At 44.1% G+C, this 22521-nt stretch overlaps 1 protein-coding gene across 2 annotated transcripts in view; it reads right to left on the bottom strand.

The window, feature by feature from the left end:
• Window positions 1–22165, bottom strand: part of TM7SF3 (transmembrane 7 superfamily member 3) — a 31344-nt gene extending 9179 nt beyond the window's left edge. The window contains exons 1-8 of one of the 2 annotated variants that reach the window (XM_032221423.1): window positions 21882–22165; window positions 12867–13027; window positions 12601–12751; window positions 10884–11004; window positions 5867–6038; window positions 4529–4706; window positions 2894–2980; window positions 845–925 (exon numbers count right to left, since the gene is read on the bottom strand). In XM_032221423.1, the coding sequence (XP_032077314.1) occupies window positions 845–925; window positions 2894–2980; window positions 4529–4706; window positions 5867–6038; window positions 10884–11004; window positions 12601–12751; window positions 12867–13027; window positions 21882–21963 (1033 nt within the window). In that variant the 5' untranslated portion in view covers window positions 21964–22165. The remainder of the gene's footprint in view (window positions 1–844; window positions 926–2893; window positions 2981–4528; window positions 4707–5866; window positions 6039–10883; window positions 11005–12600; window positions 12752–12866; window positions 13028–21881) is intronic. The other variant, XM_032221424.1, reaches the window with a different exon arrangement.
• Window positions 22166–22521: the final 356 nt, after the last annotated feature.

The raw sequence follows: 22521 nt of genomic DNA, 5'->3' as shown, positions 1-22521 counted from the left end.
ACTACTTCTTGATTGCTTATATCGATTTTTCCCTTCTGTGGGTTTCCCAGCCTCTCCACATTCTCTCGAATCACTGGTTGCTTAACTTGGCCGAAGGAATGAGAAGTGTCACGTCAGAATCGGGATGAATCTGGTCCACCCTCGTTCACGGGACGTCAATCTCTCTTCCAACAGCTTTTGCGGGGTGCAAATATAACCACACAAAAATTCAACTCACCAAAGGATAAGGATAACAACGATTTTATGTATACTTGATAGAGGATTGGTGATATAATGTATAACCCTAAGAACATATTACAATGATATCTTGTTGTTGATAAATAATTTTAATAAGGGGATAATTAAAAATTGTATATATATGTAGCGACTATTTAGAATATTTTGTTGAAAAATAAAGGAATAAGATTTCTGTTTGAAGGTATGAGGTACAAGGATAACAATGAACATGAGCATGCCTGATAGTTGATTGGTGGAATTAGGTATAATGGAAAATAGTGATATATAAATATAAATGGTTGGTAAAAAAAATCCTTTCTTTCACATGGGGATTATATAAAGGTATGCTGTTATCAAATAGATAATCAAGAATGTAAGGGAATTATGATTTATTGGGGAAAAAACAATACTAATCGTAATTGAACATATACTGTACAATGAAAGTGAGGTATTTAGTTATACTAGATGAAAAATCTGAGATGGTAAATGTTATTCGAGAATATGGATGTTAAAAAACCTGTAACCAAACAACATGCTGTATGTGATGATGCTTTTTTTTAATTGTTGTCTGTATGTGTTGTCTGTGTAATAAAAATAAAAATTTATAAAAAAAAATAATTCAACTCACCGTCATAGCTGATCGCCAATGTTTTAGTAATGACGATGAAGAAAAAGAAAGCCATGAAGATAAAGCCATTAAAGAATAAACCTAAAGGGGAGGGAAATTAAATTAAAACAGAATGTTAAGATATACAGATAACTTAACACAGTGTTTCTCAACCTTGGCAACTTGAAGATGTCCGGACTTCAACTCCCAGAATTCCCCAGCCAGCATTCGCTGGCTGGGGAATTCTGGGAGTTGAAATCCGGACATCTTCAAGTTGCCAAGGTTGAGAAACACTGACTTAACATGTTAAGATATGTTGAGATATACAGATACAGGTGGACTTAAAACTACATCTGAGCCCAAAATATTTGTTGCTACGCTACAACTGGAAAGGCTTCAACTTTTTAAAAAGCTTCTTCCTTTCACTTTCCAAAAAAGCATTTCAGATTTCGCTCTCCCATCACAACAATTGCATCTGTTGTGCCACGGTGGCGCAGGTGGTTAGAGTGCAGTACTGCAGGCTACTTCTGCTGCCTGCCGGCTACCGGCAATTTGGCAGTTCGAATCTCACCAGGCTCAAGGTTGACTCAGCCTTCCGTCCTTCCGAGGTGGGTAGAATGAGGACCCAGATCGTTGGGGGGCAAGAGGCTGACTTTGCAAACTGCTTAGAGAGGGCTGTAAAAGCACCGTGAAGCGGTATATAAGTCTAAGGGCTATTGCTCTCTCTCAGCTTTGCTCAGCTTTTCCCCAAAATCTTAACCGCATTTTAGTTTGCTCTTCCGGATTTTTATATTTATATCTTTTTACAGATATATACTGTATTGGTTCTTTGTTGTAAACTGCCCAGAGTTGAACAGGAGATGAAAGGACAATTAAACAAATAAACCCACACAGTGAGAGGCGGCAAAAACGCAGTCCACCACCAACTTTTCTTGCAAGATAAGGAGAGAACAATCTTGGAAAACAGAAGTTGCAAAAACAGACATTGACTAGGGGTGTAACTTGAGAAGAGCTCACTCTACAGATAGAAAGGCCCACACAAGTTCACAAGGCATGGCACTGGCATCTTGTAATCTATCTATCTATCTATCTATCTATCTATCTATCTATCTATCTATCTATCTATCTATCTATCTATCAATCTATCAATCTATCTATCTATCAAAGGCAAATAGCACTCACTCATCACAAAATCTCAAAAACCATAAAGCCTACAGACTTGAAATTTGGCACATATGTTCCTCTTGGCTTCTAGGTGCTCCCTAAGAAAGGATTTCTCAAAATGACCACCAGATTATTAGTATTTTTTTATACAGTAACTTAACACACTCTGATGCTAAGGAGTTCTACTCCCCCTCCTCACCTGAAAAGAACTCTGTTCCAACTGCCAGTTGCCTTATATTAAAACGCTCTGATGCTATGGAGGTAGACATTCTACTCCTCTCCCCACCTGAAAAGAACTCTGTTCCAACTGCCAGTTGCCTCACATTTTCCGTTACCTCAGTTCACACTGGCAGATGTTCCACTCCTTCACTCAGGAGCGGTCTGGCGCTCCTTACAGTACTAAACGTCGGTACCTCACCAAAATGTCTATGCTTTCGACCTATGGAACTGCTTCCGGACTGAAGGCGGCGGGAGCGATATTCCCTTATGTGTTTCAATCACTGACCTCCACTGCACCAACGGATTGTGAATTAAATTTATCCTCCATTGCCCACATAGTTTCATCGCGAAGCACAGGTATCCCAGCTAGTCTCTTTATATTTATCTAACTGGATACAGTGACAAACCTTGATGGAACTGGGGCGCCAACATTTAAAAGACCATATATTTCTGAATCCTTTTTCATTTTTAAAAAAAAGGATCTTCTCGCCACAACAATAATGAAACGTTTTCTGGATTAAATTGAGAAGCGTGTGCCACATTTTTTTTTTTTGTTCAAAAAGTTGAGCCGGGCTCCAGATTCTAGACTTCTTCATCAATGGAACAATTCCAGAGTATTGACACCGAACAAGACTAACCCGGATGGGACCGGTCTACCACTGAATCAAGCACCCCTTCTAACGGTACCTGTTTTCCAGAATCTGTGTCCGAGGAAGCAGATAAAGAGACCGAGACAAGCCAAATTGCTGAAAAATATTTTGGTGGACAACCTTCCTATAAACAGAAAAGAAAACGAGGATTAGGCTGCCAGTTTATAATCGCGTCCTCTCGTCAACAGATACGGCTTCCCCTCATCAGCTAAGAGAGGAAGACCCCCCCCCTAGAGTAAACAAGGGTGGGCTATAGAAGGATTATGTTCTGACATAATCAAACCCTCGGTAGTTGAAGCTATGATTCCTTTATTAGGAGTGCGGGCAGCAAACAGTTTCTCTCTCACCGCAGGCTAATAAGTCCATCTGGCCAGAAGATGAATAGTTGTCTGCCACATCTATTCATCTCCGCCCCCTGCCTTTTATCCCCCAAAGTTAGGGCGGGGCTTCACTAGCAGCGGTGGTGGGTTGGGTTTTCCATCCCAAGAACCGGCCGATAGATTTCCACTGCTCTCCTCTCCTCTGCCTTCTGCGCATCCGTGTGTCAGGCACTGGACCCAGCTGTTCCTCCTCTTCCTCATCAGCCACACCCCCTGTCTTTTATTCCCAGAGCTAGAGTGGGGCTTCCCTAGCAGTAGTGGCTCTTCCGTCCCAAGGACCGGCCCATAGATTTCCATTGCTCTCCTCTTCTCTGCCTTCTGCGCATCCGTGTGTCAGGCACTGGACCCAGCTGTTCAGTGGTGGGTTTCAAAAATTTTTAGAACCTACTCTGTGGGTGTGGCCTCCTTTGTGGGAGTGGCTTGCCAGCCATGTGACCTGGTGGGAGTGGCTTGCTGGCCATGTGTTCTCTCTCTCTCTCTCTCTCTCTCTCTCTCTCTCTCTCTCTCTCTCTCTTTTCTTCCTTTTGTCTCTCTGTCCCTTTTTCCTTTTTTTCTTTCATCTCTCTCTCACTCTTTCTTTCTTCTTTCTTTCTTTCTTTCTTTCTTTCTTTTTCTCTCTCTGTGTGAGTGTGTGTGTCTGTGTGTGTGTGTGTCAGTGGTGGGTTTCAAAAAATTTTGGAACTTCTTCTGTAGGTGTGGCCTGCTTTCCGGGTTCACTGGTGGAACCTCTTCTAACCGGTTCGGTAGATTTGACGAACCGGTTCTACCAAACTGGTGTGAACTGGCAGGAACTCACCTCTGCAGCTGTTCCTCCTCTTCCTCATCAGTCATTTCCAAACCTGTGGGCTGTTGGCTCTCCATTTGAGGGCTGACAGATGGACTAGGCTCTGTCTCCATCTCTCTCCCATTCTCTCTCTCTCTCTCCCCCCCCCCTCTCTCAACATACATCAGTGGTTCTCAACCTGTGGGTTGGGGCCCCTTTGGGGGTCGAACGACCCTTTCACAGGGGTCGCCTAAGACCATCGGAAAACACATATTTCCGATGGTCTTAGGAACCGAGACACCAATTTTATGGTTGGGGATCACCACAACATGAAGAACTGTATTAAAGGGTCGCGGCATTGGGAAGGTTGAGAACCACTGACATACATCATGGTCTAAAGAGGCATCTACCGCAAAAGAGGTGTAGAAAAGGGGAGGGGTTTTCACTCCATGGCGGTGACTGCCATTTTGACATTTTTGGTCCCCCCCGTAGAGGCCTCTACACAACCCCGGATGCTCCGTTGACTTACTAAAGGTGTAGCAGTTGTTCACCAAGGCAGAGAGACTGCAGGCATAGGTGTGAACGGGCACGTATGCAGCTGAAGTGTTCCACTTAGGATCTCTCACGATGACATTGTAGATCACGCCTTGTCCGGGAAGCGACGAGAAGTAGAGGTCAGTTCTGTCTTGGCTGGTTAAGGTCATCATCTGGGAGGACATAAAAAAATAGAAGAAACATGAGTCACAAGGTCCTATCTATCTATCTATCTATCTATCTATCTATCTATCTATCTATCTATCATCTATCTATCTATCTATTGCCTTGTCTGTCTGTCTGTCTGTCTGTCTATCTATTGCCTTGTCTGTCTGTCTGTCTGTCTATCTATCTATCTATCTTAATATATCTTAATATATCTTAATGTATCTTAATATATCTATCTATCTATCTATCTATCGCTATCTATCGCTATCTATCTATATCTATCTATCTATCTATCTATCTATCTATCTATCTATTGCCTTGTCTGTCTCTCTGTCTGTCTATCTATCTATCTTAATATATCTTAATGTATCTTAATATATCTATCTATCTATCTATCTATCTATCTATCTATCTATCTAATCTGTCCATCCATCATCTTTTAATCTATCTATCTATCTATCTATCTATCTATCTATCTATCTATCTATCTATCTATCTATCTATCTATCATCTATCGTCTATCGTCTTGAGTATCTATCTTCTATCTATCATAGATAATGATGGGTGGATAATAGATGGATGGATGGATGGATATCTATCTACATCTATCCACCCAACTGTCTATTTATTTATTAAATCGATTTATAGGGCGCCCAATCCCGGAGGATTATTATCTATCTTCATCTATCATCTATCTATCTTATCCATCCATCAATCAATCATAATGAGTGGATAGTAGATAGATTGATAGATAAGATTAGATAGATAAGATTAGATGGATGGGTGGGTAGGTAGGTAGGTGGGTGGGTGGATGGATGGATGGATGGATGGATGGATGGATGGATAGATAGATAGATAGATAGATAGATAGATAGACAGACAGATAGATAGATAGATAGTTTATAGACAGACAGACAGGTGGATAGATGGAGATTTATCTCTCTTCTTCTATCCACCCATTTGACTGTCAGTCTGTCTGTCTGTCTACCTCTATTTATATCCATCCATCCATCCATCCATCTATATATCTATCTTTCTATCTACGGTATGTCTAATGACAACCGGATCAAAAGATTCCCACTGGGGGGGGGGAAACCTGAACTAGTCATATGACAGCGTGCCCAAGACTCCCCTCATCTGCAGCACGAAAACCAGGGTGACTTACTTTCGATCCGTGCGCCTGGATGCTTTGAACCTCAGACATTCTCCTCATATGGCTCACAAATGTAGCTTCAGACAAATCGTTCTCGGGCAAAAAATACTGGTAGACATCATAAGAGAGTCTCCACCTGGAATCCAGACCGGTTTCCGAATCACAAGACGGTGGGTTTGCCCCTCTGAATAATAGAAGGAAATTGTGGAGATGGTTTGGATGGAGAGCCACATCTTCATGCCATGCCTCCAAAGTATTTAAGCTCTTGTTCTCCTCCCTACCGTGTCACTTAAAAGAATAATTTCAGACAGAGAAAGAAACTTGTGGAGCTCAAGAACATTTCAGCAGGTGACGGCAACTGGCTATCTTTCCTCGATCTGGAAATACACACAGAGTCAAACCTAGTTAGAACTTGGACAAGAGAACATGACAAAACGCCAGTGGGGTGGACTAGATACCATCTTTTTCGGAGTATAAGACGCACCTTCCCCCCCCCCTAAAAGAGGGTGAAAATTTGGGTGCATCTTATACACTGAATGTAGCCCAGTGGTGGGTTTCAAAAATTGTTCAAACCTACTCTGTGGGTGTGGCTTCCTTTGTGGGAGTGGCTTGCTGCCCATGTGACCGGATGAGAGTGGCTTGCCGCCCATGTGACCAGATATGAAGATGCCGACGACACTTGTCAGAACCACCTTAAATTACCTCACACACAGCACTGGCATGCATAAGAATAGGATGCGAACTTGTTTTTTTAAAAGGCATCTTTGGTTTGCGTTAAAACAACTTCAACACACGCAATGTTCTGATTGCACCACAAACGCAGTAGTCATCCTTACCTTTCACAGAGGCCCTGAGTTTTATAAATAGGAGCATGATAGTGTAGAATAATCACATCCAAGGACCAATTGTGGGTTTCAAAAAATTTTGGAACCTCTTCTGTAGGTGTGGCCTGCTTTCCGGGTCCACTGGTGGAACCTCTTCTAACCGGTTCGGTAGATTTGACGAACCGGTTCTACCAAATAGGTGCGAACTGGTAGGAACCCACCTCTGATGTAGCCCCACCCACTCATTCTCCCCCACCCTTTGGCCTCTGCCTCCCAGCAATTTACCTCCTTGCAGCAAACGGGGAAAATGGAGCTTGCAGAGGCTGCAATAGGCTATGGCAATCCCTGCAGCCTGAAACAGCTGATGATCGGGAGGCCCCCTGCTGAAACTGAAAGTGAAACTGGCTGTTTGATGCAAGGAGGCAAATTGCTGGGAGGCAGATTTTTTTTCTTGTGCTAATCAGGCCGTTTGCTGTTTGCTGCAAGGAGGTAAGTCAATAACTATAAATGCCTGTAGAATGTTCAAATGATTAGACTTCGTTTTTAAAGACTGCTTTATTATTGTTCTAGACCGCTGAACAGAATGAAGAAGCTTTTTAAAATAAATGCTTGCTCTGAAGAGGCCCAGTGCTATTGCATCTTCTTTTAAATAGCAGAGAATAACGTATACTTCCAGAAAGCCACATCAATTTTAACAGCATCTGTACAAGGATAGTCTGAAATATAACACTACAAACAGTGTATATTTTCTGTACTGTTTGCTGCTTATTGCAAGGAGGCAAATTGCTGGGAGGCAGATTTTTCCCCCCTTGTTTTCCTCTCCAAAAGCGTCTTATACTTCAGAGCGTCTTATACTCTGAAAAGTATGGTAAAAGACAATGGGAAGCCACTTCTGAACCACTGCAAAACATTACATGGACGTACTGTATATGTCCATGAGTTACCATGTGGTACCTCAATTTGAGGGACAATTTCAACCATGTTGTAATACAAGCGCCGCAACTCCAAGTTGCAAACCTAAGCCTCAAAAGTGCTGAGAAGCGTAATTCAGTCACATTTGTAAAAACCACAGATTCACACCTTGGATAATCGACTTGTAATTTGCTGCTGCACCTTGTGTAATTAAGTTGCGCGTCGATGCTACAAGCGTAGTAAAATTAACTGGGAAATAATGACTCTTTCTGACTTAATGGTGGCAAATCTTTTAATAGTTGAAGGAGGAGTGCTGAGAAGGGCAACAAAGTTGATGAGGGGACTGGAAGCTAAAACAGAGGAAGGACAGTTGCAGGAATTGGGGATGTCTAGTTTAGTGAAAAGAAAGACTAGGTGTAACATATAGTAGTCCTCCAGTATCTAAGGAGTTGCCACAAAGAAAAGGGGTTCAACCTATTTTTCCAAAGCACCTGAAAGCAGAACAAGAAGCAATGGGTGGAAACTAATCAAGGAGAGAAGCAACTTAGAACTGAGGAGAAATTTCCTGGCAGCGAGAATAATTAACCAGTGGAACAGCTTGCCACCAGAAGTTGTGAATGCCCCAACACTGGAAGTCTTTAAGAAGATGTTGGATAGCCATTTGTCTGAAACGCTATAGAGTTTCCTGCCTAGGCAGGGGGTTGGACTAGAAGACCTCCAAGGTGTCCCTGTTGCATTTCTTAAAGAAATTGACTCCATTTAGTCCCTGGCCTTCTTTACAACGGTGTCTTCCTCCCTGCAGCCGACTCTTGCAAAGATTGAAATTATCTACGGGAAGATCTGAGTCCCATCAACAGGCCTTTCAATGGCTTCCAAGAAATCTGAGGAGCTGAATGTCCCCACCCAAAAATTGTCATTCGCAATGACGACAGTGCCCAGGCGTTATCCAGCCCCAAAGTGTGTTGTATTATGTACTATTCCGTTAATATGGAAGACCTCACCTGAGGAATAGCCTCATCCAATCTCAGCTAAATTGCAAATTGATTTTGAAACATCTTTTAACTTTGGACTGTGTCAACCTCTATGTAAATATTTAAAGGATAAGTATATATATATATATATATATATATATATATATATATATATATATATATATATATATATATATATATATATATATATATATATATATATATATATATATATATATATATATATATATCCCTTTCTACAGATATATATATATAAATGCCCAGACTTCAGTCTTCTCGGTGAAAGCCCCACCCTTTTTGAGATAGCTATTCAGTTTCTGTTTCCTTACTAAATTTTTGAAGAATTGTAAAACCAGAGTTCAGCCGAGGGGCCTTTAGTAATAAATAAGATCTCGCTGCCCCTAACAGTGACCCACCAGATTGGTTATTATAAATGCATTAATCGATCTTTGCTTTTAGTCTTAGGAGGTTAATATTTTAAGCTGTTGCTTCTCCAGAAATGAAGGGGCATCTGAGCTAAAATAAAATATAATAAAATAATAAAATAATATAAAATAATAAAATAATCTAAAATAATCTAAAATAATATAAAATAATAAAATAATCTAAAATAATCTAAAATAATATAAAATAATAAAATAATCTAAAATAATCTAAAATAATCTAAAATAATAAAATAATCTAAAATAATCTAAAATAATAATAATCTAAAATAATAATAATCTAAAATAATAATAATCTAAAATAATAATCTAAAATAATATAAAAATAATATAATAATAATCATAATATAAAAAATAATCTAAAATAATAATATAAAAATAATATAAAATAATATAAAATATAAAAATAATATAAAAAATAATATAAAATAATAATATAAAATAATATAAAATATAATTTCCCAGAAGCGATTCAAAAGCCAGGAATTCTTGTCACCGCCATTAACGTTCTTTACAACGAGAGAAATAAACTCTTCTTTTAGGAGTTTATTCTGGTATAAAACCACTATAAAATAAGCACATTTGTCCAACTTCTCTTTGACAATTTTCTGGGGGACAATCATGAATTACTTCTGAAAACGATCTTCTTTCCTGTCCTTCCTTTCTCCAATCGAGAGGTATTTATCTGTTTAAAGCAGACCTATAGAGCTGTCTAACTCAAGATACATCTCCATCATTGCTCCGTCAGCATTCCAGGTTTTACAAAGAAAACTCACTTAACCAATTTCTCCCTTAGCAACAGAATTTCGGGGTTCAATTGTGGTTGTAAGTGGAGGAGCACCTGTGTTTGTTTAAGCGACAATCGTAGCACCAGAAAACCTTATAGAAAAGATGAGGGTTTCCCCACAGAGGAATAATGTTGTGGCCTGACGGCCAATGGCCCCTCCTGCAGCCAAATCGGAGGAGGGGGGGGGAAGGGTCAGCATCAAGGCAACCTGAGAGCTCCAGGGGGAAGACGGAAGGGAGCTGTCAGAGAGGGGGGGGGGGTGGACACTGGGCAATCTCTCAGCCCTCAGATGGAGAGTCCACATCCGCCACGTCTGGTGGTGGCTGATGAGGAAGAGGAGGAACAGCTGGGTCCAGTGCCTGACGCGTGGATGCACAGAAGGCAGAGGAGAGGAGAGCAGAGGAAATCTATAGGCTGGTCCTCGGGATGGAAGAGCCACCGCTGCTAGTAAAGCCCCCACTAGCTCTGGGGATCAAAGGCAGGGGGCGGAGATGAATAGATGTGGCAGAGGAGAGGAGAGCAGTGGAAATCTATGGGCTGGTCCTTGGGACGGAAGAGCCACTGCTGCTAGGGAAGCCCCTTCTAGCTCTGGGGATCAAAGGCAGGGGATGTGGCTGATGAGGAAGAGGAGGAACAGCTGGGTCCAGTGTCTGATTCATGGATGCAAAGAAGGCAGAGGAGAGGAGAGCAGTGGAAATCTATGGGCCGGTCCTCTGGACAGAAGAGCTACCGCTGCTAGCAAAGCCCCCACTAGCTCTGGGGATAAAAGGCAGGGGACAGAGATGAATAGGTGTGGTAGACAACTATTCATCTCCCTGCCGGACAGACTTGTCAGCCTGCGGTGAGAGAGAAACTTTTTGCTGGGGCTGCCGGCGTCCCTAATAAAGGAATCTTTGAGTTAACTTGGTCGTGTTTGGAGAGCTGGGTCGGAACAAACAGCTTTTCCTTAACTTTCCGTGATTCCTCGCTATAAAAAGCCACCAGGCCTTCAGATGCGCCTCTACCATCATCCACAATCTTCCTCTGGGGTCTGTTTCTTTCACATAAGAACAATAACCAGCTTAAACCTACCTCGCGTAGCCCAGATTGGCTGGAGCAAATATAATGTGGGTCTCAGCCAGGTTATAGTCTAGATAGAGATTGGGATCCGTTTCCAAATCAAATTCCAAGTTGCATCCACCGGGTATTGGATCTGGGCAGAACAAAATAATATAATAAATATAATTTATTTATAAATAATAAACTCAAGAGACAGATGTGGAAAATGAAACAACATTTTGCCCACTGCTTTTGATTATAATAAGATGGCGGGCAACTGGGTGGGATTCAGCCCAAGCTGAAGACAATATACAGCCGTGGATACAGATGTTTATAGCTGTGAATTGGACGGATATATAAGGTAGTCCTTCACTTACAGTAATCCATTTAGTGGCTGCTCGAAGATACAATGTAATTGAAAAACGTGGATTATGGCTGTTTTTCACACATAACCATTGTAGCATCCACCGCCATGTGACCAAAATTTGCCCGTTTGGCAACTGACTCGTATTTGTGATGGTTGCAGTGCCAGGAGGTCATGTGATCAAAATTCAGATGCTTGGGAAACTGGTTTCGTACTTATGACCCCTGCTGCGTCCCAAGGTTACGTGGTCCCTTTTTGCCACCTTCTGACGAGCAAAGTCAACAGGGAAGCCAGATTCGCTTAAAAGCCAGCTTAACAACTATGGAAATTCGCTTAACAACTGCAGCAAGAAAGGTCGTAAAATGGAGCAAAATTCACTTGACAGCCATCTTGCTTAGCAACATAAGTTTTGGACTCAGTGGGGATAGGTGGAAGGATGGATGGATGAGATGGATGAAGTATGGATTGATGGATGGATGAGGAATGGATAGATGGATGAGATGGATGGAATGGGATGGATGGATGGATGGATGGATGGATGGATGAGGGGTGGATGGATGAATGAGGGATGGATGAGATGGATGGATGGATGAGGGGTAGATGGATGGATGAGGGATGAATGAGATGGATGGATGGATGGATGGATGGATGGATGGATGAGGGGTGGATGGATGGATGAGCGATGGATGAGATGGATGGATGAGCGATGAATGAATGGGATGAATGAGGGATGGATGGATGGGACGGATGGATAGATGGATGGATGGATGAGGGGTGGATGGATGGATGAGGGATGAATGAGATGGATGGATGAGGGGTGGATGAGATGGATGGATGAGAGATGAATGGATGAGATGGATGGATGGATAAGGGATGGATGGGATGGATGAGGGATGGATGGGATGGATGGATGAGGGATGAATGGATGAGATGGATGGATGAGAGATGGATGGATGGGATGGATGAGTGAGGGATGGATGAGGGATGGATGGATGAATAAGATGGATAGATGGGATGGATGGATGAGATGGATGGATGGGATGGATGGACAGATGGACGGACAGACAGACATATGAAATATATAGATACTGTATGATAGAGAGAGAGAAAGAGGGGGAGGGAGGGAGATAATGGATAGACTGATAAATTAATATAGACATAGATAATAGAAAACTGACAAATACAGACATAGGCAGGCATAAATAGATAGAGATGACATAATTTGACAGAGACAGAGAGATCCACCGTGCTATGATGGCCACAAGCATTCTGAGGTTGAGTCTTGGACCATCTAATGATGTCCTCCAAACATCTGATCCCATAAGGATTGCGGAAACGATATTCCATTTCGTCTGAACCTTAGCTGCCGGCAAAGGCCAAACTTACCCTTTTCGGTGTAGGGCAGGGAAACCGCCGTGCTCAGCACCTGATCCGTACCCACCGCTCTCAAATACCATGTGCACACCGTCTGTTCAGGTCGAAGCACCGAAACTAAGCCTCGGTCTACTCCGGTTCCCGAGTTGTTGGGAGAAGGTTCCTACAGAAGCAAAAGAAACAATTGCTCCTTGTCCAGATATAAAAGATTTTCAATTTTAATTTTCTTCTCCTGGGTCTCTACGTGGCTTTAGCAAACGGAGTTTTGTTCACGATACCTTCTCAAAGGAGACAGTCACGTTTTGGTGGTGGGCGTGGATTTGAAAGAGGATGACTGTCACATTATCGGCAATGTTCCTCAAGACGGCTTCAGCTGGGACACTTCCATTCAACAAGAAATTCCTGAACTTCCCCAAGGAAACCTCCAGGAGAAGGCCTGCTGTAAAAAGGGGGAAAGAGACTCTCTTTAAAAAAAAAACAGTTTATGTATATATTTTCACATTACATCCATGCGTCCAGTTTTGGTCGCCATGATATAAAAAGGTTGTGGAGACTCTGGAAAGAGTGCAGAGAAGAGCAACAAAGAGGATTAGGGGGCTGTAAGCTAAAACATACGAAGAACAGTTGCAGGAACTGGGATATGTCTAGTTTAATGAAAAGAAGGACCAGGGGAGACAGGATAGCAGTCTTACAATATCTCAGGGGTTGCCCCAAAGAAGAGGGAGTCAAACTATTCTCCAAAGCACCTGAGGGCAGGACAAGAAGCAATGGGTGGAAACTAATCAAGGAGAGAAGCAACTTAGAACTGAGGAGGAATTTCCTGGTAATGGGAACAATTAATCACTGGAGAAATTACCTCCAGAGTTGTGAATGCTCCAACACTGGAAGTTTCTAAGAAGATGTTCGACATTTGTCTGAAGTGGTATAGCCTGAGCAGAATGTTGGACTAGAAGACCTCCAAGGTCCCTTCCAACCCTGCTCTGCTATTCTATTCTATTCTTCTATTCTATTCTTCTATTCTATTCTTCTATTCTATTCTTCTATTCTATTCTTCTATTATATTCTATTATATTCTTCTATCCTATCCTATCCTATTCTTCTATTCTATTCTTTCCTTTCCTTATTCTATTCTATTCTTCTATTCTATTCTTCTATTCTATTCTTCTATTCTATTCTTCTATTCTATTCTATTCCTCTATTCTTTCCTTATTCTATTCTATTCTATTCTTCTATTCTATTCTTCTATTCTATTCTTCTATTCTATTCTTCTATTCTATTCTTCTATCCTATCCTATCCATTCTATTCTGCATTATATTTTCTATTCTATTCTATTCCTATTTTCTTTTCTATGCTCTGCTCTGCTCTGCTATTCTTATTCTATTCCTATTCATTCTTATTATATTCTATTCTATTCCTATTCCCATTCCATTCTATATTCTATTCTGCATTATAGTTTCTATTCTATTCTATATATTCTATTCTATTCCTATTCCATACAGTAACAGAGATTGCAGCATTCTTGCAACGAGGACTTTAAGGGGGGTAAAAAAAATCATCCCCTTTGTAATAAAACCAGACTGTCTCCGACAGAGCAAACACAGGCGTGCCACTGATGGAGCAACAGGTCAGATTGGGTGGCCAACTGATTCATGCGCTGTGTATACAAGTCGTACAGAGCACACAGGTTATGAAGGTGAGCAGGAGGGAGCCAGGCCAGATGGCTCCTGAACTAACTCCCAATCCTTCTTCTGTCCAGTCTGGGGAAAGAAGGAAGGAAGGAAGGAAGGAAGGAAGGAAGGAAGGAAGGAAGGAAGGAAGGAAGGAAGGAGAATGTTTCTGCAGCTAAATTTAATTAACACACATGATAAAGAAGATTTCTCTCTCTCTCCGTAATTATGGTGGAAAGCATCCAGTGTTAATTAGATTGGAAAACGCGAGAAAGCCAAGCAGAAGGAAATAGCATCCCTGGGAGAGAACGGAAGAGGAGAAGGACAGGAAAAACTCACCCGCACGCTCAATTTTGCATTTGTGCCTTAAGCTAAATCCAGATAGTCCTCAACGTATGACCCCCAATGGAGCCGGGCATTTACGTTGCTAAGCAAAATATTTCTTAGGTGAGTTTGGCCCCGTTTTATGACGTTTCTTGCCAAAGGGAATCACAGTAATTGTTTAGCGATTCTGGCTTCCCCGTTGACGGAAGATTGCAAAAGGGGAATCACACTCCCACAAGGCCCTGCGACCGCCATAAACATCAGCCAGTTGCCAAGCGTCTGAATTTGGATCACGTGACCGTGGGACAGCTGCAACGGTCATAACTGTGGATGAACTGGCCGTAAGTCGCTCATTTCAGTGCCGTTGTAACTTTGAACGGGCCACTAAATGAAATGTTGTAAATCCAAGACTTTACCTACAGTATATACTAACTACACCATTGCAACTTTGGCTGGAGGAGCAGACTGGCATCGAATTTTCTATGTACGACTACAGCAATTGTGTAAACAGAGAGTATGTACAAAATTGTTACTGCACTCAAAAGCAAGCCAGGTCACTAGGCCAAAACAACACTGCCATCACTGGTCCAGATAGTTCTGGACTTACAACCGTTAGTTTAGTGACTATTCACACTTACAACGGCACTGAAAAACGTGACCGGTGGCCGTTTTTAGGAATATTCCTAATATTCCCTAGAATAGCTCTTCAAAATGTAGCCTGGTTTTCACAGCAGCCCATGTGCCAGATATGCGCAATTCAGCAAGGAAAAACCAGGAAGATCGGCAGGACTAATGATTGGGACCGATAATTAAATTGGACGCAGTGGCTCAGTGGCTAAGGCACTGAGCTTGTCGGTCAGAAAAGTCACAGTTCGACGGTTCGAATCCCTAGCGCCGCGTAACGGAGTGAGCTCCCGTGACTTGTCCCAGCTTCCGCCAACCTAGCAGTTGGAAAGCACGTCAAAAATGCAAGTAGAAAAATAGGAACCATCTTTGGTGGGAAGGGAACAGCGTTCCATGCGTCCTCGGAGTTGAATCATGCTGGCCACATGACCACGGAGACGTCTTCGGACAACGCTGGCTCTTCGGCTTTGAAACGGAGATGAGCAACGCCACCTAGAGTCAGGAACGACTAGCACATATGTGCGAGGGGAACCTTTAATTTTACCTTAATTAAACTGGAGGCTAACAAACATCTCATACTCCGCGAAGGCCAACAACTCCCTCAGGAAAAACAGTGCTGAGAAAGCCAGGAACAAACTCCACTGTTACCAAAACCCATGACTCAAATGACAAGGGGCACATGATACATTCTTTCATGGCCCACAATTCCCATGACTGCTCCGTTTCCTGTGGAAGCAACCTCATTTGGGACGGCCGACACCCCTCAACTTTTCATCTTGGTCCAAAATTATTATTTTATTAGCCATCGGGGCTTGGTCGTTTTAACAACGACGCACCCAGCACAAGTTTTTCTGCTTCCATCTTGCAGCAGAAAGTTTTCTTTTTCCTCCACTCTGCTATATATAGGTGGTCCTCGACTTATGACCGCAATGGAGCCCGACATGCTTCTTGTCAAGTGAGAATTGGTTAAGTGAGTTTTGCCCCCTTTTAACAACATTTCTCGCTGCAGTTGTTTTTGCTGTTTTTCGCTGCAGATAGAACAATTACTATGGTACCAATACCTGCCTTCCATTGAGGACCTGTCTAGAGAACAAGTCAAAAAAAGGGGCTGTGAAAGTATCTACAGACCCCTCACATCCTGGACGTAAATTGTTTCAACGCTTACCCTCAAAACGACACTATAGGGCACTGCACACCAGAACAACTCGGCACAAGGACAGGTTTTTTCCCCCAAAATGCCATCACTCTGCTAAACAACTAATTCCCACAACACTGTCAAATTATTTACTAAGTCTGCATTACTATTACTATTAGTCTTCTCATCGCTCCTATCGCCCATCTCCTCCCACTTATGACGGTAACCTTCTTGCTTGTATCCTTACGATTTATATTGATTGTTTACTAGCATGATTTGATTGCTGATTTGTATCCTCTGACTATCATTAAGTTTTGTACCTTGTGATTCGTGACGAATGTATTATCTTGTCTTTTTATGTACACCGAGAACATCTGCACCAAAGACAAATTCCTTGTGTGTCCAACCACACTTGGCCAAAAAAGAATTCCATTCCATTCTATATTCTATTCTATTCTGTTCTATTCTTTCCTGATTCTATTCTATTCGTTCTATATTTTATTATTGTATTCCATTCCATTCTATTCCCTACTCTATTCTATTCTATTCCATTCTATATTCTATTCTATTCTTTCCTGATTCTATTCTATTCATTCTATATTTTATTATTGTATTCCATTCCATTTTATTCTCTACTCTACTCTATTCTATTCTATTTTATTCCATTCCATTCCCTATTCTATTCTATTCCATTCCATTCCCTATTCTATTCTATTCCATTCCATTTTATATTCTATTCTTTCCTGATTCTATTCTATTCTATTAATTCTATATTTTATTATTGTATTCCATTCCATTCTATTCCCTACTCTATTCTATTCCATTCCATTCTATATTCTATTCTATTCTTTCCTGATTCTATTCTATTCGTTCTATATTTTATTATTGTATTCTATTCCATTCCATTCCCTACTCTACTCTATTCTACTCTACTCTATTCTATTTTATTCCATTCCATTCCATTCCCTATTCTATTCCATTCCATTTTATATTCTATTCTATTCTATTAATTCTATATTTTATTATTCCATTCCCTATTCCATTCCCTATTCCATTCCCTATTCTATTCTATTCTATTCTATTCTTTCCTGATTCTATTCTATTTTATTAATTCTATATTTTATCATTGTATTCCATTCCATTCTATTCCCTACTCTATTCTATTCCTTATTCCATTCCATTCCATTCACTGAATCACCGCGGTTGATAAGATAGTAACTTGGTTCGTAAGTGAGTCTGGCTTCACCACTGCTTGTCTGAAGGTCACAAAAAGGGCTCACGTAACGCTGCAACCGTCATAAAAATGAGCAAACGTTGGCCATGGTGACATCCCAACGGCCGTACGCATCTAAAATGGCCATAAATTGCTTTTTTTTTCAGTGCCGTTGTAACTTTGAACGGTCACTAAATGAACTGCTGTAATACGAGGACTCCCTGTATCAGGAAGGAGGGGATCACAGACTTCTGCCCTCTGCTTCCTTTCTCAAGACGTTCCGAACCACAGACTAGCCAAGCGTGTTTCAAGCCTGCAATATTGTCTCGCAAGGGCCTCGGTTGCCAAGCCACAAGCTTTAATTAAATGAACTGGATTCACACTTAATCACGCTGTCCCCGGAACAGAGCCTCCTTAAGCCACCCCAGCCTGCGGGTAGGTTCAAAGCGTGACTAAGCCCCGTGTCAACTCCTCACATGCTCTTTGGATGCCTGCTCTGCTCTCCTACAATTGGTCTCCTCAAATTGAAGGCATCAAGTTGAAAAGCAGGGGGGGGGGGGGGAAACAACTACCAGCACTCCTTGGTGCTCTCTGAGCTTGGTTGTTTCCTTGCGTTTCATTTCATTACTAGCACTGATGATGTTACCTAGCTGGGTCATGAAATGTCTGCAGGAAAACCACCAGGCTCAGAGAGCACCAAAGACGCCCCAGTTCTCCTCCTCCTCCTCCTCCTCCAGCACTGATGATGTTCCCTAGTTGGATCATGAAACACCTTCAAGAAAACCACCCAGCTCAGAGAGTACCAAGGACCTCACAGTCCTCCTCCTCTCTGCAAATCCCTCTCCCTTCTAGCACTGATGATGTTTCCTAGTTGGGTAATGAAATGTCTGCAAGAAAACCCCCAAACTCAGAGAGCACCAAGGACCCCACAGTCGTGGTCCTCCTCCTCCTCCTCCTCCTCCTCCTCCTCCTCCTCCTCCTCCTCCTCCTCTCTGCAAATCCCTCTCCCTTCTAGCACTGATAATATTTCCTAGTTGAGTAATAAAATGTCTGCAAGAAAACCCCCAAACTCAGAGAGCACCAAGGACCCCCCACAGTCTTCCTCCTCCTCCTCTCTCCTCCTCCTTCATTCTAGCACTGATGATGTTTCCTAGTTGGGTAATGAAACATCTGCAAGAAAACCACCAAGCTCAGAGAGCACCAGGGACCCCACAGTCCTCCTCCTCTTCCTCCTCCCCCCTTCTAGCACTGAGAATGTTACCTAGTTGGGTAATGAGACATCTGCAAGGAAACCACCAAGCTCAGAGAGCACCAGGGACCCCACAGTCCTCCTTCTCCTCCTCCTCTTCCTCCTCCTTCTCCTCCTCTTCTTCTTCCTTCTCCTCCTCCTCCTCTTCCTCCTTCTCCTCCTCTTCTTCCTCCTTCTCCTCCTCCTCTCTGCAAATCCCCCTCCCTCTAGCACTGATGATGTTTCCTAGTTGGGTAATGAAACGCCTGCAAGAAAACCACCAAGCTCAGAGAGCACCAGGGACCCTACAGTCCTCCTTCTCCTCCTCTTCTTCTTTCTCTTCCTCCTCCTCTTCTTCCTCCTTCTCCTCCTCCTCCTCCTCTCTGCAAATCCCTCTCCCTTCTAGCACTGATGATGTTACCTAGTTGGGTCATGAAATGTCTGCAAGAAAACCACCAAACTCAGAGAGCACCAAGGACCCCACAGTCCTCCTCTTCCTCCTCCTCTTCCTCCTCCTCTCTGCAAATCCCTCTCCCTTCTAGCACTGATGATGTTTCCTAGTTGAGTAATGAAATGTCTGCAAGAAAACCACCAAGCTCAGAGAGCACCAATGACCCCACAGTCCTCCTCTTCCTCCTCCTCCTCCTCCTCCTCCTCCTCCTCCTCCTCCTCCTCTCTGCAAATCCCTCTCCCTTCTAGCACTGATGATGTTACCTAGTTGGGTCATGAAATGTCTGCAAGAAAACCACCAAACTCAGAGAGCACCAAGGACCCCACAGTCCTCCTCTTCCTCCTCCTCCTCCTCCTCCTCCTCCTCCTCCTCCTCCTCCTAGTTGGGTCATGAAATGTCTGCAAGAAAACCACCAAACTCAGAGAGCACCAAGGACCCCACAGTCCTCCTCTTCCTCCTCCTCTTCCTCCTCCTCTCTGCAAATTCCATTCTCTTCTAGCACTGATGATGTTGCCTAGTTGGGTAATGAAATGTCTGCAAGAAAACCACCAAGCTCAGAGAGCACCAAGGACCCCACAGTCCTCCTCTTCCTCCTCCTCCTCCTCCTCCTCCTCCTCCTCCTCCTCCTCCTCCTCCTCTCTGCAAATCCCTCTCCCTTCTAGCACTGATGATGTTACCTAGTTGGGTCATGAAATGTCTGCAAGAAAACCACCAAACTCAGAGAGCACCAATGACCCCACAGTCCTCCTCCTCCTCCTCCTCCTCCTCCTCTCTGCAAATCCCTCTCCCTTCTAGCACTGATGATGTTTCCTAGTTGAGTAATGAAATGTCTGCAAGAAAACCACCAAGCTCAGAGAGCACCAAGGACCCCACAGTCCTCCTCTTCCTCCTCCTCCTCCTCCTCCTCCTCCTCCTCCTCCTCCTCTCTGCAAATCCCTCTCCCTTCTAGCACTGATGATGTTTCCTAGTTGAGTAATGAAATGTCTGCAAGAAAACCACCAAGCTCAGAGAGCACCAATGACCCCACAGTCCTCCTCTTCCTCCTCCTCCTCCTCCTCCTCCTCCTCCTCCTCCTCCTCCTCCTCCTCCTCCTCTCTGCAAATCCCTCTCCCTCCTAGCACTGATGATGTTACCTAGTTGGGTCATGAAATGTCTGCAAGAAAACCACCAAACTCAGAGAGCACCAATGACCCCACAGTCCTCCTCCTCCTCCTCCTCCTCCTCCTCCTCCTCCTCCTCCTCTCTGCAAATCCCTCTCCCTTCTAGCACTGATGATGTTTCCTAGTTGAGTAATGAAATGTCTGCAAGAAAACCACCAAGCTCAGAGAGCACCAAGGACCCCACAGTCCTCCTCTTCCTCCTCCTCCTCCTCCTCCTCCTCCTCCTCCTCCTCTCTGCAAATCCCTCTCCCTTCTAGCACTGATGATGTTTCCTAGTTGAGTAATGAAATGTCTGCAAGAAAACCACCAAGCTCAGAGAGCACCAATGACCCCACAGTCCTCCTCTTCCTCCTCCTCCTCCTCCTCCTCCTCCTCCTCCTCCTCCTCCTCCTCCTCCTCCTCTCTGCAAATCCCTCTCCCTCCTAGCACTGATGATGTTACCTAGTTGGGTCATGAAATGTCTGCAAGAAAACCACCAAACTCAGAGAGCACCAATGACCCCACAGTCCTCCTCCTCCTCCTCCTCCTCCTCCTCCTCCTCCTCCTCCTCCTCCTCTCTGCAAATCCCTCTCCCTTCTAGCACTGATGATGTTTCCTAGTTGAGTAATGAAACGTCTGCAAGAAAACCACCAAGCTCAGAGAGCACCAAGGACCCCACAGTCCTCCTTCTCCTCCTCTTCTTCCTCTTTCTCCTCCTCCTCCTCCTCTCTGCAAATCCCTCTCCCTTCTACCACTGATGATGTTCCCTAGCTGGGTCACGAAACATCTGAAAGAAAACCATCCAGCTCAGAGAGCACCAAGGACCCTTCATTTCAACCTTGAACTACGAACATTCTCCTTTACTGATAGCAGAGAGATAAAAAATGCACACACGCACCCCGATCAAACACACAAACGTTACTTATTATCCAAACACCGACATCCCTTTATTTATTTATTTTTTCCCACCAGCCGCCTCTTTGCACTCCTTAGAGACTTGTTGCATAATCTACAAAAAACAAGATTTTTTTTGGGGGGGGGGAGAGACACCTCCTTGTAGCAAGGCTTGGCTTCTTTTGCACACACCCCTTTTTGGGGGGGGCAGGGGAGCGTTCCGGGGGGGGGGGGTTCCCCAGATATCTTCCTCTTTGATTCCCCCACACCCCTTTGGGGGGGCAGGGGAGCGTTCCTGGGGGGGGGGGTTCCCCAGATACCTTCCTCTTCGATTCCCCCTTTTACCCCGCAAATTCGGGGCAGCGGAATCAGAACCAGGGCCGCTTTTGCAAAGGGAAACCCTTCTCCAAGAAGGGGACACTTCCCCAAGACCCCCAAGGCATTTTTGGGTAGGGGGAACCCCCCCTCCAAAAGGGGAGCCGCTGCGCGCATTGAGCACCGGTTGGAGAGCAGCGCTGCGCTTTTACGCAGAGGAGCATCCCCGGTTCTGGCTTTCCAAACCCCCCAGAGACCCCCCCCCCCTCTTTTCTCCCTTGCAAGGCCCGGCTGGTTCTCACCTGCGGGGGGCTCCTGCGCCCCTTCCCCCGCGCCCAGCAGCGCCCAGAGCAGCAGGCAGGCGGGCAGGAGCATGATGCCCATAAGCCCCAGCTTTGGCTTCTCCGCGGGGGAAGCAAGCAAAGCAAGCAGGGAGGGCCACTCGCAGCCCTCCCCGCGCGTGGAGATCCCGGGACTGCTCCGCTTCGCCCAGCCCAGGGGCAGCGCAGAGCCTCTCTTGCCAAGCGCGCCCGGGGGACGCCCACGCGCGTGGCCGAGCCCGCTGCTGCTTTTTTCCGGGCGTTTGCGCACGGGGCGCAGCCGGTTCCTCCTCTCGCGGGTTTGTTTCTGCAATGGGAAGGGGGGCACGGACGATTTCGAGGAGGAAGAAGGGGTGTTTTGGGGGAGGGGGGGCGTTGGAGGTTGCCGTGGGAGGATGGAGGGTCTCCCTGCGTGGAACCCCCGGTGGGCTTGGAGCTCTGCCAGCGTCCCCTGCCCCGGTGGGGGGGGAGAAGGAAGAGATTGAACGCCGGAGGAGGAGAAAGAGAAGACATATAGAGGATTGGGAGGGGGGGGGGAGAAATGAAACTGGAGAAGGAAAAAGGGAAGGAGCGGGTAAATTGGAGAAAGAAAAGTTAAAGGGGACAAGGAGGAAGAGAAGAG

Source organism: Thamnophis elegans, chromosome 7 (genome assembly GCF_009769535.1).
Source record: "Thamnophis elegans isolate rThaEle1 chromosome 7, rThaEle1.pri, whole genome shotgun sequence".
NCBI classification, from domain to species: Eukaryota; Metazoa; Chordata; class Lepidosauria; order Squamata; family Colubridae; genus Thamnophis; species Thamnophis elegans.
The sequence above is the reverse complement of the archived record's forward strand: the minus strand, read 5'-3'. Positions and strand labels throughout refer to the sequence as shown.